The sequence below is a fragment of the Arctopsyche grandis genome, chromosome 7, assembly GCF_051622035.1.
Source record: "Arctopsyche grandis isolate Sample6627 chromosome 7, ASM5162203v2, whole genome shotgun sequence".
In the NCBI taxonomy this organism is placed as follows: domain Eukaryota; kingdom Metazoa; phylum Arthropoda; class Insecta; order Trichoptera; family Hydropsychidae; genus Arctopsyche; species Arctopsyche grandis.
The window spans coordinates 26,869,377-26,885,803 of NC_135361.1; the positions used below are offsets into that span (position 1 = coordinate 26,869,377).

At 35.4% G+C, this 16,427-nt stretch overlaps 2 protein-coding genes across 2 annotated transcripts; one reads left to right on the top strand and one right to left on the bottom strand.

Annotated features, from left to right (window-relative positions):
- The first annotated feature begins 4,764 nt into the window (after positions 1-4,764).
- Positions 4,765-7,537, top strand: LOC143914474 (tubulin alpha-1 chain). The gene is made up of 3 exons (XM_077434703.1): positions 4,765-5,059; positions 5,872-6,094; positions 6,203-7,537. Exons 1-3 carry the CDS (start codon positions 5,057-5,059, stop codon positions 7,327-7,329), a joined length of 1,353 nt encoding a protein of 450 aa, XP_077290829.1. The 5' UTR covers positions 4,765-5,056; the 3' UTR covers positions 7,330-7,537.
- Positions 7,538-10,592: 3,055 nt separating this feature from the next.
- On the bottom strand, positions 10,593-14,572 carry Fer2LCH (ferritin 2 light chain). The gene is made up of 4 exons (XM_077434841.1): positions 14,438-14,572; positions 11,640-11,764; positions 11,154-11,560; positions 10,593-11,071 (listed from the first exon to the last, which is right to left on the bottom strand). The coding sequence occupies exons 2-4, from the start codon at positions 11,755-11,757 to the stop codon at positions 10,919-10,921; spliced, it is 678 nt and encodes a 225-aa protein (XP_077290967.1). The 5' UTR covers positions 11,758-11,764; positions 14,438-14,572; the 3' UTR covers positions 10,593-10,918.
- Positions 14,573-16,427: the final 1,855 nt, after the last annotated feature.

The following is a 16,427-nucleotide window of genomic DNA, read 5'->3' on the forward strand; positions in this document are numbered from 1 at the left end:
GTAGCCCCCAAGATTCGGGGGCCCCAAGCGCGCGCTTATTTTCAATGTATGATAAAACGCTGCTGGGTATTTTATAACTGAGAAGTAGTATCAGAGAGTATCCTATGTAGGGATTACAATTTATCGGTAAATGAAAAGTCAATTAGATAACTATATGTGGTTACTTCTCCTAAGAGCGTTAACCTAGATTAAACTGTAAATAATTAAAAATAAATCTGAAGTGAATAATGTTATAAATTTTAGAAATTGTTAGAAATAAATTGTAAATTTTGATAGCAAAGGCTCATTTCGGGGGCCCCAAGTAGAGGTTGTGATCGAGAAATCTCGTCTCGAGATTTCTCGATAATTCTCGAGAAATTTTGATTCTCGCTTCTCGAGAATATTTTATTGTAAAATTTCGAGATTCTCATTTCTCGAGAATATTTTATTATGAAAATTCGAGATTCTCGTATCTCGAGAAATCGTTTATTAGAATCTCGAAAATATCGAGAATATTCTTAATTTATCACTACATGTTTTTGCTCAATAAACTGACTGATTTGTATACTTGTTAACTCGTAAATAATTTTGTGAAGTATTGTAATATGTATAGATGGTCAGTATTTTTATTATTTGTCCGGTAAATTATTATTCGGTCATCATATAAGTAGGTACATATACACATGTTACAACGAAATCGCACCATTTTTAAGTTACATATATGTATGTGCACGTAGGTACTAGTCATTAGTGCGAAAGTATTCGGTTATGATATCACTAAAACACTAGTGAAAATATATTTTCACTGACAATATGACCCCACTTAACACACATAAAACAAAGATTTTTGATTTATTATTTATTTATTCGAGTATTTGTTCCTTAGATATTAATCAATTTATAGTCAGTATTTTAATATGCATATATGGTCAGTATTTTTATTATTTGTCCGGTCACAAAAACACGGTCAAAGCCGGGTAGCAACACTGGGAATTTTATAAAATTCTTTTTTACATATTGTTATTTTTACTATTTTAAATAACTTTTGCATATTTTTATTTTCTTTTCATGCCTTCTTTTATAATATTTTTTTTATATAATTTTACTTTTTTTCTATTCAATGTTCTATTGTATCTCTCTATATCTTTCTTTCGTCATGTCTTTAATAAAGTTGTAAACCCCTGATATAATATACATACATATGTAGTGTTTGTGTCCTTTTGATTTTTGTATGTTGTCAAGTTTATATGCTAAAAAAATCAATTCACTATATTAAAAAAAAAATTATACTTTCTCGAGAATTCTCAAAAATCTCGAGAAACAAAAAAAGAAAATCTCGAATTCTCGAGATTCAAATATTTCGAGAAAATAAGATTCTCAAATCTCGAGATTCAAATATTCCGAGAAAAGGAGATTCTCGAATCTCGAGAATCAAAAAAAGTCGAGAAATCACAACCTCTAGCCCCAAGCATGCGCTTATTTTCAATGTATGATAAACCGCCGCTGATATATACCTGTAAGGCTGTAAATCATTTAATAATAATACCTCATTAAAACTAATCTTTACTATAATTTTTACAAATTGCCCGATGAGAAATGGAAAATTAATTTCACACCTTACTTACATTTAACCACGAACTTTACATTATAGTATGAAAATCTTTCAGTATTAAGCAACAACAATCACAATATTAAATGTCGTTGGTGTTGTTTAAAACAAAAACGAAGTTTATTGGAAATGTCTTCACCCAAGAATTGATAGTAAATAGCTCATAATGATGATTGTGGTTCCATAGTGTGAATTTTATGGTGTTTTATAATGTAACCAATCCAATTTTAGACATTGTTAGTATGAGTATAAGCTGTTGGCTTTTCCTTTTTTTATCATTTTTTAGCAAAAGTCAACAATCATCATGAAAATTTAACTGGTAAGAAATAAACTAAACATATATACATGTGTATACATATCATTATATTCGAAATTGAATACATAACTGATGTAACCTGCTACATCGAATTTAACTTAGATTTAATAATAATACTGTTTATCTGCACCCATTCTAATTATCCACTAAACCATGTCTCAAATTAACCATTTGATACTTCTACCGTTATTTAATCTCCAAGCTAGCGATGCGCGAATCCCACATGAACGTTGGTTATATGGATTTGTTGCATATAATTTGCATTATCTGAAGGCTGTATAAATGCGTAGGTAAGAAGATTAAATTTAGAAGCATGTACCTATCTATTATATTATATATAAATGTATATTTGGATACATACTAAAAACTTGTCAGTGTACATACATACTTGTTTTTGTACATACATACTTGTTTTTGTCAGTGATGTGGCACCTGTTATAAAAATCAATAGTCAAGAAACTGTCCCATAAAGTCATATCTAAAGGGCGGCTAGTCGTAGTTGCTTTTGCAAATAACAATAGACCGTGCCATTAGTGTTCAAAGCAAGAGAACAAAAAGCATGGTTTTTTCTAAGAAATTAGCAATAGTGACCTTTTTTCTGCCAAAAGCAACTTAGCCGATGTCTAGTCATATCTAAGGGCCGGGCCGCACCGTGCAACTTTGTCGGCCGACTAGTTGCGCGACACGAAAAAATGTATGGAAATGTATGCGACAAAAAAGTTGACGGGTGTGGCATGTCCCATCTACCTGCATGCATTGGTCGGGTCACCCTCAACCAAGTCGCTCGCAAGTCGCACGGTGCGGCCTGGCCCTAAGGTTCGGCGCGACCCAGTGCTATTTGGACAAAAATTGGGTTCATCATTGTCTATTAGAATGGCCAACCTTTTTTTTTGCTTTCTAGCTTTTTATTTCATTGTAATTTTTTATCTCAATAGCACTGGGTCGCGCCGATCTCAAGTCATATCACGCTTTTAGCAAATTTACGCGAGATTCAACTGGTTGACAGCAGCTGGAATCGGTTCTTGCCTTGTGCAGTAGTTTTATGAATCACGCAATACTGGTGGGAGGGTCCCTGTACTGCGACATGGCTATATTTGGCTGCGGCAGAACCGTAGAAGTGGTTTCTCGGAGACTATTGATCTACCAACACCAGCCAAATGCTTCTACCATATAAGATCCATACACAGCTTCATCACTCCCATATGCCATATTTAGCATAAAATCCCAGCGGACAACTTTCACTCGAACGAGTGAGATAAAAATACGCGTACATGGATCTCCCACGAAGATTTATTTCGAATTTTCATTCGCTGATTTCACTCTAATTAAGGCCAAATTTTACCTATTGTGATTTAGCATCCGTTTTGACCTTCGACACGATTTATTTGTATGTAAATGATAAATAAAAGCTTTGTAATGATAAATAGTCAAAAATTCATGGTTTTTGGTGTATGAGGTCAGCTTATGTACGTAGGTCGATACATACATACTATAAATTAAATCCTACTATAATCCTTCAAAGACGATAAACTACAATACGAAATGTATCAATGCGACGATTTTAAGCAGCTGGCAGTAGGATATACCAAATTGGTATTCATTCCTGTGTCTTTTATTTTGTCTGGAGGCCTAAAATAGTCTTTGTAAACGAACGAAGTTTTGTATCTGCGTGCTTTTCTCTCGTGACTCTTTCACTGATATATAAATTTTACAAAGAAAATTTATCGTCTTGCCTTTTTCCAGTATTTTAAATAGGTAATCGGTTGCGTGTTTTTTATATACATGTCTGCATATTATATGAAAAATGATGTCACGCACCCAACCACATGGCATTGAATTAATTGATTTTCCTGTTATTAAGGCACATTTGTATTTATGTATGTAGTCAGAATGCTCAAAAACATATTCTAAAATAAATTTTAAACATCATTATGCAAAAAATCGTTCGGAATACAACTTAAAGATTGATCGAAATGGTTGATCATGCATATCGTTGACCAACTAATCCTAATTTCTAGTGATTTGTCTGAAGAAACTTACAAAATGGTAACTATGTAAATGTAAAATATGTGTGTGGTTTAGTAAATGAAGTAATTGAAGTTAAGCTAAAATTTCAATATGTAATATGATCAAACATTTACTTACAATCAAACTTTTAGTTGGATCCCAGTGATTTCATCTGTTAAAATGTACATATTTATTCATTTATATAAGAATACTTGGAAAAGACAGTATAGTCGATGGACCCAATGATCTAGTATGGAACAAATGTGTTATATTAGGATTACCCATACTCCATATTTTTATAAACCAGGACAAAATAAAAATAAACGATAAAATTTACTCCTTCAAAATTAGTGTTGCAATTATTGCTTGCCACAGAACCCGTTAATTTTTTTAGTAAAATCATATTTTTAATGATAACTAAAACATCATAGTTTACTGTAACTAGTTAATTCACGTGTATGGGAATATTACACGTGAATGGGAATACATTTAATATGACACGTGTCATGGGAAATTAAATAAACATAAAAAGAAAACAAGTAACGGAAGCAAACTTTCTGTTATTTTGAGCTATATGCTTCATTTAGTATGTAGAAATGTGTTTTGTATCCAAATAAACGAGCAAAGTAAGTAAATTTCGCAATCAATTAAAAAACCCAAAAAATGTTGAAGAACACCTGGTCAATACCAAGTAACGATCGCATCATGTAGCTTCGCCTTTTGACCGCAATTTGCAATAAAAATACAGTAAATGAGAACTGAAATATAATAATTTATAAGAAATGCATCAACCCAATTGTACATTTTACTAATCGAAGTAAAAACATGAATCACAGGACGCGACGATGACATCACTATTCAACGGTCAGACAGACGAGAGAATCGTTATTCTTCCCACATGCCGTTATCCAGTGTAGGCGGTCAGCGACGCGCGCTGTGATTGGCTCTCGGCCGCGACGCGCTCCAAATCGAACCAATCGCGTGAGCGGTAAAATCGGCGCTGCGGCGTCTATATAAAGGCCGGCCGGCGGAAAGTGGCGCATTGCTAGTTTGGTGAGCCCCCGTAATCGGCCGGCCGAACTGCACCGCTGCTTCAAAAGCTGCTCATTCTTTCGTGTTCTACATAACTCAACTACCTAATCAAAATGGTGAGTCGACTTCCCGATCCTCGCATTCGATTCAGCTCGACTTCAGAACTTGTGCAAAAATCGCCCTTCGGTCGGCGTGTCGTCAGTTGGGCGAGGCCGGTTGCCGGTTGCCGGTTGCCGGTTGCCGGCCGCCATCTTGGCTCGCCGGCCGGCCTGTTCTCGCCCAACGGTCGTTCGCCCGTAATCGACTTGAATCGACGCAATGCTCGTCGTTCATCGACTTCCGGTCGATTTCAAAGCATTTCCGGCTCACGATCTGTCGTGATTCTGCCCATTTGGCCAACATCGACAAAGATCAAGGTCGCCACACCTTTCTCCAGTGAAAGCATTCTGGAAGCGTCGATTTCGTTCAGGGCGTGGCCCGTGAACGAAATGTCGCACAATCGAACTTGGTGTCACGACAAATGCTCACCGACAGATTGTTCACGATAATAGATAAGCATTGAATGCTAATCTATACATTAATCTTAATGTTTTTCTCATTGAATGACAGGCCAACGCCCTGTTGCCATTTTTCATTCGGTACCGTTAAAATCAAGATGGCGCTGATTTGTTCAATTATACAAATTGAAAATAAATGAAAAACAATTTAAAAAATTTTCTGATTGGTCCTATTACTCAAATTGAAAATAAATGAAAAGCAATGTTGAAATTTTTCGTCGATTCTGATTGGTCCAATTATTCCAATTGAAAATAAATGAACGATGTTTGAATTTTTCATCGATTCTGATTGGTCGAAAGCTTTTTTGAAATTTTCTTTTTATATTGATTTGTTGAATGAATTCTAATGTGATGTCGGTATTTGATTACAGCGTGAGTGTATCTCTATCCACGTTGGTCAAGCTGGAGTCCAAATCGGAAATGCCTGCTGGGAATTATACTGCTTGGAGCACGGCATCCAGCCTGATGGCCAGATGCCCTCTGACAAGAGCGTAGGAGGTGGAGATGATTCCTTCAACACCTTCTTCAGCGAAACTGGTGCCGGCAAACATGTACCACGTGCCGTCTTCGTCGATCTGGAACCCACAGTAGTCGGTCAGTATATCCCGAGTTATTTGATTGGTCTTGGGGGATTTTGAGTCCTTTTCGGCCAAAAACTCATTGAAGTATTATAGCATGTGTTGATGTGTGATGTTTTTGCAGATGAGGTCCGTACCGGTACATACCGTCAGTTATTTCATCCAGAACAGCTTATCACTGGTAAGGAAGACGCCGCCAACAACTACGCCCGTGGACACTACACCATCGGCAAGGAGATTGTAGATTTGGTCCTTGACAGAATCCGTAAATTGGCTGATCAATGCACCGGTCTCCAAGGTTTCCTCATCTTCCACTCCTTCGGCGGTGGCACCGGCTCCGGTTTCACTTCCCTCCTTATGGAACGCCTCTCGGTCGATTACGGAAAGAAATCCAAACTCGAATTCGCCATCTACCCAGCTCCTCAGGTCTCTACCGCTGTCGTAGAGCCTTACAATTCAATCCTCACCACCCATACCACCCTCGAACACTCTGACTGCGCTTTCATGGTAGACAATGAAGCCATATATGATATCTGCCGTCGTAACTTGGACATCGAGCGCCCCACTTACACCAACTTGAATCGTCTCATCGGCCAGATCGTATCTTCGATCACCGCTTCCCTGCGATTCGACGGCGCCCTCAACGTAGATCTCACCGAGTTCCAGACCAATTTGGTACCGTACCCACGTATCCATTTCCCTCTGGTCACCTACGCTCCGGTCATCTCCGCTGAAAAGGCTTACCATGAACAGTTGTCTGTTGCTGAGATCACCAACGCCTGTTTCGAACCCGCCAACCAGATGGTGAAATGCGATCCTCGTCATGGAAAGTACATGGCTTGTTGCATGTTGTACAGAGGTGATGTAGTACCAAAGGACGTCAACGCTGCTATCGCTACCATCAAGACCAAGCGCACCATCCAATTCGTGGACTGGTGTCCCACCGGTTTCAAGGTCGGCATCAACTACCAACCACCGACTGTTGTGCCAGGCGGTGATCTCGCCAAGGTCCAACGTGCCGTCTGCATGTTGTCCAACACCACTGCCATCGCCGAGGCTTGGGCTCGCCTCGACCACAAGTTCGATCTGATGTACGCCAAGCGTGCCTTCGTGCACTGGTACGTCGGAGAGGGTATGGAAGAAGGTGAATTCTCCGAAGCTCGTGAGGATTTGGCTGCCCTCGAGAAGGACTACGAAGAAGTTGGCATGGACTCCGCCGAGGGTGAAGGCGAAGGAGCCGAAGAATATTAAATATATTTTTCAGTTTTGCTTTCCGACGAATCGATTCCCATCAGTCGCATTCCAGATCCCTGACCAACCTCTGAATTGTTAACTTTGTTTTAATTTATTGTTTGCCTGATATGTTCGGGCAGTTTTAATTTATGATTTCATGCAGTCATGGACATTCCAACTGATAAGGAGACTGATTATTATTAAAGAATTGATTCGAATATCTAAATATGTTTTTTATTCCTTATTACTTCACATGTAATTGTTTCATTATTATCTGTAATTTGATAATCTTATATAAGGTCTTTATGGCGCCAACATCAAACGACTATGACTCAAAAACAGTAAACACCATTAACTAGCCATTTCATTAAAATAAAAATTTCCACTGGATCAATAATGCGCCCATAGGCGAGAGAAAGGTTTGGAGTATACATGTATTCGTAAGTATTACAACTGGAACGACATAGCTTTTCAACAATATATTCTCGATTATTCGGATGTGGATTATCCTAGCTTTAAATAAATTGAACTGTTTTTTTTACATACCTCTTCTTACTTCGCCTTACAATTACTATTAAGGAAAAGTTTTGCCTCTTATCCGATCGTTTTTTAAATCTCAATATTTTAAGTGAAAATACGAAATAATTTGATTTTTGGAGTATTGGCTGATGGGTGGGATTTCTGTTAGATATTTATTTTGTCCATAGACGTAATGTCGCGTTACCATTTTGTCGGGGACGTTTTGTCCGTAGACATATGTCGTGAAACCGTAACATATTACATGTATCTGAAATATGCAGATTAATGGAAGTTTGAATATGTTAAACGGGAAAACGTCGAGCAGTGGTTTGATCGTGATTTAAATTATGCAGGTTTTCAATATACGAGTGTTTTATTACCAAAACAATAGAAACGATATCAAAAATTGATAGTTAGGATTATCCGTGGTTTTCATTTATCCAGTCCCGTAATCCCCATCATTAACCCGGATAATCGACAGTAAACTGTATTGCAGTAAAATTAGCGTTAAGCACAAAAGTCATACTTTTCATCCGATTAATTGAAGCTGAATTCAAGGATGTCCCTAATCACGAATACAAAACATGTGTACACCCACGTGTATTTTATTGTGCGACAACTTTCGTGGTCGGAAATGCTGCCTACACAGTTACTCCATTACCAGATTGTATGCGAGATGTCGACCTCGAGTCGTGAGATTGCTTATTTTTATTACCTCAGATTTTGCGCAAACGAGACATGAATGATCAACCATAATGGGACTGCTTTGTGCCATCGTGAGGTCAAATTGCAAGTCAACTCAATTGGTAGTGGCTTAAGTTAAATACTAGGACACGATAACGTTCAGACGTTTTACTAATTTTATTGGGAATACTCCGTGTTGGGCTGCTGGAAAAGTATCAGCCGCAATATCAGCAATAATTACAGCCATTGATCATCAATTGATAGATAAAAAAAGCCTTCGACGCGCTTCCATTTGTCTCTGTTTGGAGCAACTTTCATCCATCTCATGGTGAGATGGATGAGATCCTCACCCTACACATTTTACTTGTTTTATCCACCCGTCTTCCTTGTTCCCATTAACATTCTCCTGGGTGCCATTCGAGCATCTTTCGTCCATTGGCCCGCCCTTCAACTAAGGGCGAAATCACACAGAAAGGAACGCGGCACATGGTGTTTTTTTAGATACTTTTAAACATGCGAAAAAAATATTCATGGCACGCCCAACACACACCGTTTCAAAATCGCCCCCTGGAGCGTTTTCAATAAAATTTTATCCTTGCTTGATAGTGATCGATAGCGGTGTATCCCATATTTGAAGAAATGTAGGAGAACCCCCACAGCGGGGAGCCAAGCACACGACGTGCCGTTCTTCCCTGTGTGATTTATGTGATGCCTATTTCAACTGTTTTAAGGTTCAAAATTGGTTGAATATATCACTGAGAGTTGAATGCCATCTATTCAATTTGCTTAAAATGAATATATACCAGTCAAAAATTAGTTTTTTGTGGAACCATACTCAAACCTCGTCTATGTGGCGTCACGTCTTCATACAATTATGAAGAATGATTATTTGACAATTAATCCAAAACTACGATATATATTATGTATATTATTGTTTAAAATAATACTTTATGTGCTAATTAACATATCTGGTTACTTGAGTAAATATTAAAATCTGTATTTAAGGTCGAAAACTCGATTGCCAAATTCGCGAAAAAGGTGCCGCGTACAGGGCTTGTTCGCTATATTTATTGCCGCGGGCAAAGGGTTAGTAACTCACTGCTACAGTCCCACTTTATTTTTAAAGAAATTTAAATATTTTTCTACAGTGTACAGAGATGTCGCTAACCACTCGTAATTTTAACAAAAATATATGGAAAAAAACTATTGATTACATTGCGTAAAAAAACCATGAAATTAATGTAGATTATCAAGACACTATTAAATGCCTTACTTTGAGGCCATTGTCATGTTGAGAGTGGCTTCTCTGCGTTATCTTCAAATATTCTTCCTGCTGCCTCAGCTACCCACTTCATCATACATATATTCGATGGATGAACCATAAATCATCCATTCATTGAAGTAAAAATGTATTATGATTGAATGTCAATTAACACTTCGAGAAAAGGATTCGGAATTAGTAAAGCTTAAGCTCCAACAATTTGGTACTTAAATGTATGTCGAATCCAAATACAATATGATACCCATTTAGTTTTGAAATGAAATCGTAGTTCTTCGGATATTATACAAAGCAATAAGGTAATTAAATAAAAGATAAAAGAACTATATTAAGGAGATATTTAAAGTTAATTTATTATAAATTTTATTAATAAGGATTTTATTTTCATTATTTATCATATAGTTTATATTTATTCTAATGTAATCGAACTCCTTTTGATTTTGCTGAGGAGAATTAGTTTCAGGATTTAATATTGAATATGGGAGAAGAGAATTTGCTTTGATTTTGTAGAATAGAAATCATTAATATAACTAACTTTATTAAATGAATTAAAAATTTCAACTCATTAGATAACTAAGTAATGATATTAGCGCATATTTCTCTTTTATTTACTTACGCATTTGTATCAAAATTCTTGCCTTTACATTTATTTACTTTCAAGAATGAAATTCTAATACTCTGTTGGTTTTGTAACAACAAATAAAGAATTATCAAGTTTTCAGATTTATTGTAAATATGTAAGTATATTGAATTATGTAAACATAAATTTGAACCTTATATAAAAATAAAAACGATAAAATAGTGTATTATAAAATTTATTAAGAGAAAAAAAAAGAACAAATGTGTAATAATAAAAAAAAAATCAATACTCAAAACATGTGGAAAATATACAATTGGATATATACTAAATACAATCTTGTTTTTGATATATATGTAAAACATCATGACACAAAAGTAATATCACCCCTATTTCTACATTTGTCCAGTATCCATTAAAGGAATACTCTACTATTTGATCTTTATTGTTTTATTAGAATTGACAATGTCGAACTATTAAAAGCGAAAAACATTAAGACTAAGACTTCAAACACGGCAACTGCTTAATTTTGTCTCGCAGCGTATAAATTACGATTTAAGATATTCATCGAACAAGAACAAAGCCAAAGAGCTGTCCGTTTGGCTGTACGACAACTTCTTCAGATCGTTTGTATGGCCAGCCAAATCACGCACAAGAGCAGAGTGTTTGTGAACAAACTTTTCTTCAATGAACGATGCAATCTGAAACAAAAAAAAAAACAATGTATTTTCAATAACATGAAATAAAATACAACTGAAAGTGTGTTAAAAAAATCACAATTACCTCAGGATCGTGATGTTCACCGCCCAATTTGGAAGATTCGCCGTGGATTGCATGTGCTTTCTTGGCCAAACCTTTCTGAATGTCCAAAGCGTAAGCCATGGATCCCAGTTCATACTCTTCGAAGGTAGTGTCGGTGTTCATTTTGGCACTGTACGGTGCGAATTTGACGTGACCGCCTCGTTTAGTAATGTGTTTGATCAGGTCGATGGAGGATTCCCAGTTCTCGTCGCTGAGCTTCTGGAACAGCTTTTGGAAACCTTCACGGTTCTTCTGATAGTTGCCGAAGTTGGCGGCCATCAACAAGTACTGGTACGAATAGGCGATGTGTTCCATGGCGTAATCTTGAAGTCTACCGGAGATCACCTCATGGTCGAAAGACGAGTATTTCGAGTTGCAAGATGGCATGTCTACGTTATAATATATTTTACATTAGCTCGGAGTTCATCTGGTTGAGGTTTTGTACATGTGTTTGATAAAAATGAATACCTTTAACGTCTGTGTATCTTCCAGGGTTGTTGCGGCACACAGTAGCCAATTCGCTATAACAACTTTCAGCATTGGCCATGGCCAAGTAGAGGGCCAGGAATGCAAATATGGACTTCATTTTTGATCTGAAATTAAATTTTAAATAAATCATGTGTTATAATTATTTATTCTGATCGGTGTTTAGTTGCTATGTCGTCCAATTTCAAACCATACAAAACAACAGTCATCATTTGATAAACATAGATAACTAATATCGCGTACAAGTATTATATTATGAATAGCATTATTGCATTATTACTTTATATATTTTTAAGCTACTTTTGTATGTTTGTTTTCGATTTAGAAAATTACTACATTTTCCTCTACTTTTATGAGCGATAATTATTTCACAATAATATTTTTATACGCAGATTGAACTTTGATATAACATTTGAGTCACAATTCAAAGTCAATATGCGAGTCGTATTAAACACAAAGGTTTTCATTTTATTCACATACTAAAGTATAATGATATTTATCGGGTTTTGCTCTTGAAGCATATATTTTTTTCGTGTTAATTCATTATCTGATTTCTGAAACCGTCTATCCAATCATCGGGATTTTTTTTTGTGATTTTAATGGTATACTTTTTCAAATTGTTCTAGAAACGAAAACTTAATGCTACAGCGAGATTTTCTATTACAATTTTATGACAAGTTCGGTTGATAATGTGTTGGTAGAGAATTCGTTGTATTTCGGGTACTTGTCGATTATACGGGCGCATCTGAGCATCAAGTATACACACTTTCACTAACACATACAAATACAAATCTAGTTGTAGCAAATAGTTTTAGTAAAGTGACAGTATACAGTATGGTACGGCTCGTCAACTCATGACAGAGTTTGTGTCGGCATATAATACGAAACTAAGATCCATTTGAAGCGATTTTATCTGAGATAAGACAATGCTGGCCTCCACCAGAACATTTGAAATTATTTGGGATGTGCGTTTCCGATTTTTATCGATATAACGTCAATCACTGATTGCGTACTGTCAATTAAACTAATTGCAACACCTGAATGCAATCCATGTAACTGTCTTGTATTTGTATTTAGTTAAAGTGTGTATGGTGTGTGATGCTTGGATGCGCACGTATAACCAATAAGTACCCTACTTTGTCTTTACATACATATAATTCATTGTATTACTTGGATTGCTCACAATTTATTGATAATTTTAAGAAAAATATCTTACTTATGTATTTATTAATGATTTTTAATTAAACCTGAGTATGTATGTATGTTAAAAAAATGACTGATAAGTATCAATTTTAGCACTTAAAAGTTTGATAAATTTTTCAAAGATTTCTTACGATTGAAAATAAATGGTAATTTACTGTTTCATCAACTTTAATACTTACGGTATTAAATAATTCCGATAGATTAAATAACTATTATGCTGCACGGGCATGTGGGCCTTTTAGATTTAGATTTTTAAATAAAAATACTAGACATTTTTTAAATTAAAGTCTTGGAAGTCAAGTTATAACTTCGTTAAGAAGTGATCTGAATGCAACAATGTCTATTAAACAGTTTTTGGATTTGTAAATTTCAAAATATCTATGGAAAGTGTCGGTTGCTTAACTTAACCGGTTATTGTCGCTAGTGTTGAACGAACTTTTAGTATATAAAAATGAATAAAAGACTATAAAAGAAATTCGATTCGGGTCCAACAATATTATCAATTGAACATAAAGAAGCTTCTGAAATGTCTTTGAAAAAATATGTAATTGCATAATTTGCGAATTTTGAAGGCGAGGAAAAAGAAAATTTTAATTATCATCAATATAAATTTAATTAAAAAAAAAGACTACTAAAGGAGGGGGTCTTTTGCTAACATTTGCATGCGGACTCAATTTTTCTAGTTACGTCCCTGGATAGTCATATCTAATATATAATTTCTAAAGAGACTTTGTATGTATGTAAGGTTTGTTGGGAGTTTCGAAAACAAATCAAAGTTTCTATGACAAAGTGGTTAAATTTTTTTTTCGATTCAAATAAATTTAATAAAAAACCAAATGAATATTTACTTTTAGATTTATGTTTATATTATAAATACTGAGCGAAGCCGGGTAAAACAACTAAAGAAAGCTATGCACATACTATTGCAATAGAACGAAACTTGCTATATTTCTATAAATTAACAATACACCTTGTGTTATTTTCAAAGTAATTACTTTAAAGTACCAAAACGGTTTAGAAATTGTATAGTATATTCAATTGAAATTAATCGAACGTTGAACTTTACCCATAATTTCTATATATAAATACAAAAGAATAATCTTAACAGACTCTAATCTTCAATCTACATTTATAATACATACATATTGAATAACCCAAAAGATAACAATATTCAGAATATACATGATATAAAAAAAAATCCGCCTACCTACTCGTATCACAATCGATTTGGCATGGCAATCAAAATGGCTCGCGGTTACATGGAAATAAAATTGAGCGGAAATAATGCACGATGTCGAAACGTGCCAAATGGTGATAACCGGATATCGAATTCGCACGACGCAATTCGATTTAAATGCATGTAATTTTAGAATAGTATTGAAGCGCAATAATTCAATTACGTTTTATAAGACGTTGGTAAACAAAGTGCGTATGAGGCGGGGGCAAAGTGTTCCGTTTTTAGCGGCACAACGCTTAGTCACCCTAGTCGAACAATGAGGCTGCTGAGTGCTGAGACTCGGAACGATCGAATGGAAAATGGAAAATGGAACTAATCGAATAATGGATCGAGTGCTTACCGAGTTTGAGACTGTAGTCAGAGTCGGGGGTGTGGGGCGGAGCGCTAAGGGGCGATCGCCTCGGGAGATGAGACTCGAATGAGCTGGAGCGAATGCAGACAGACGACCTTTACACTCCCTGGTGTAGAAGGCTCTGAGAAATGGAATAAGCCGATCGGAGACAACACTAGTGTTCGAGCGAAACGATACTCCACACTAAGGTGCTGTCGTGCGCACACATTTCAATTAGATTATCTTTTATTCAATTCAATTACCCAAATAGCGGAAGCATTAATTGTTTCGTAGAGATCAATTTTAGTAGCCAAATCAACTTCGTTTTGTCTAATGCTTACTTGTATGGCTGTGTTATTAGTTATTACATACCTCCTTTATTGTTATTTTATTTTATTTTTTTTTTACATATATACCAGGAAGGCCTTACAGGTAAATCCCAATGCGCCTTCTTGGCCAATTACAAATACAAATGCAGCATTTTTATTATAAGTCGTTGAATTGCAAGACACTGAAAAAACTCGCAAATTAACGAGACATCTATGAATTGTACATAAATTTTTATTGTACATCAATCAAATTTCAAATAGTGGTGACATAGTAGGTAGGAAGGATTTTTTGGCCAATTTTTTTTTTTTCGGGAACCGTTTCAACAATGAAATCAGAGAAAATTGGCAAAGTCTGATAGGAAACGATCAACCTGGAGTCACAAATCCAGGTCTGACCAACAGCATACTCTGAAAAATTCATTTTTATTCAGGGATTGAACCCGGCACCTTCTTGACGGTAAGCAGAAGCTTAACGTCAGAGCTATGCTGCTGGTTGTAAGAGCTATATCTTACAACCTACATATGTATGTACTTATATTACTCTTTATTCCCGCTTGTTGTTTATCTTGATTCTTTGAGCGCACGTTTAATTGATGTTTTTTATGAGACTTTCAAAATCTTTATTGCTTTAGCTGCATTTTTGTCTCACAACTCGTGCTACCCTCAAATATTATTATCCCTTTTAATCTGCACAACAAATTGTGTGTATGTAACCCAACCATTTCTCGATACACTCTAGGGATACATATGCAAACCTAACCTAACCTAACCCAACCATTTCTCGATACACTCAAGGGATACATATGCAAACACTAAATCTTAAAATATTGTTTTTAATTAATTTTATTGCTTTGCTATATTTTTCTCACGAATTGTGTTTCCCTCGAATATTATTATCCCTCTTAAATCTGTATGACTAATTCTGTGTATCTACAAAACCATTTCTTGATACACTCAAGGGATACATATGTATGTCAAATACTAAATCTTAAAATATTGTTTTTACTTAAATATATTTTTACTTAAATTTTTTAAATTAAATTTTTACTTACTTTATTACTTATATATATATTTTTCTCACGAATTGTGCTACCCTTAAATATTATTATCCCTCTTAATCCTACCCATCCATTTGTCAGTACACTAAGGGATACATATATCAAATACTAAAACTATCTTGCGCATGAATGCCACTGTTAATCACCAGTTGTTTTACCAAAATGTGATTGGTTGAAATTGTTACCCTTATTGAATATATGCTCATGTTAATCATATTGAAGATCACTTGCGATTAAACAGCCTAACTAGTAACTTGCGATTCACTTTGAGACTAGTAGCTTGTAATACAAGCTTGTACATTAATCTCGTGTATACTTACTGCTATTTAAATAATATAATCATCTGATAAAATCTGTGACTATAATATTTTTACACTATCTCCTACTCGTCCCCGTAACAACATACCTCCTTTACGTTTCACTTACGATTACAATTCAGGAAAAAATTTTTCTCTTATCCAATCGTTTTCATACTTTGCCATATTGCTCATTTTGGTCATCAATATAAGTAAATGGATCCTCCGCCATTACGATGGTGCAAAAATATCGTGTAAGACGCGTTTGAAATCTGCCCGGCGAGGTAGTCGTTGACGTTTATCCACCGTTTGTTTA

Excerpts from the sequence above, each read along its gene's own strand:
- LOC143914474 (XM_077434703.1), top strand. Across the intron at positions 6,095-6,202 it reads TCTGGAACCCACAGTAGTCG|ATGAGGTCCGTACCGGTACA; the intron begins GTCAGTATATCC and ends ATGTTTTTGCAG.
- Fer2LCH (XM_077434841.1), bottom strand. The coding sequence starts at position 11,757 with ATGAAGTCCATATTTGCATTCCTGGCCCTCTACTTGGCCATGGCCAAT. Across the intron at positions 11,561-11,639 it reads AAGATACACAGACGTTAAAG|ACATGCCATCTTGCAACTCG; the intron begins GTATTCATTTTT and ends ATTATAACGTAG. Across the intron at positions 11,072-11,153 it reads GTGAACATCACGATCCTGAG|ATTGCATCGTTCATTGAAGA; the intron begins GTAATTGTGATT and ends TTTTTGTTTCAG.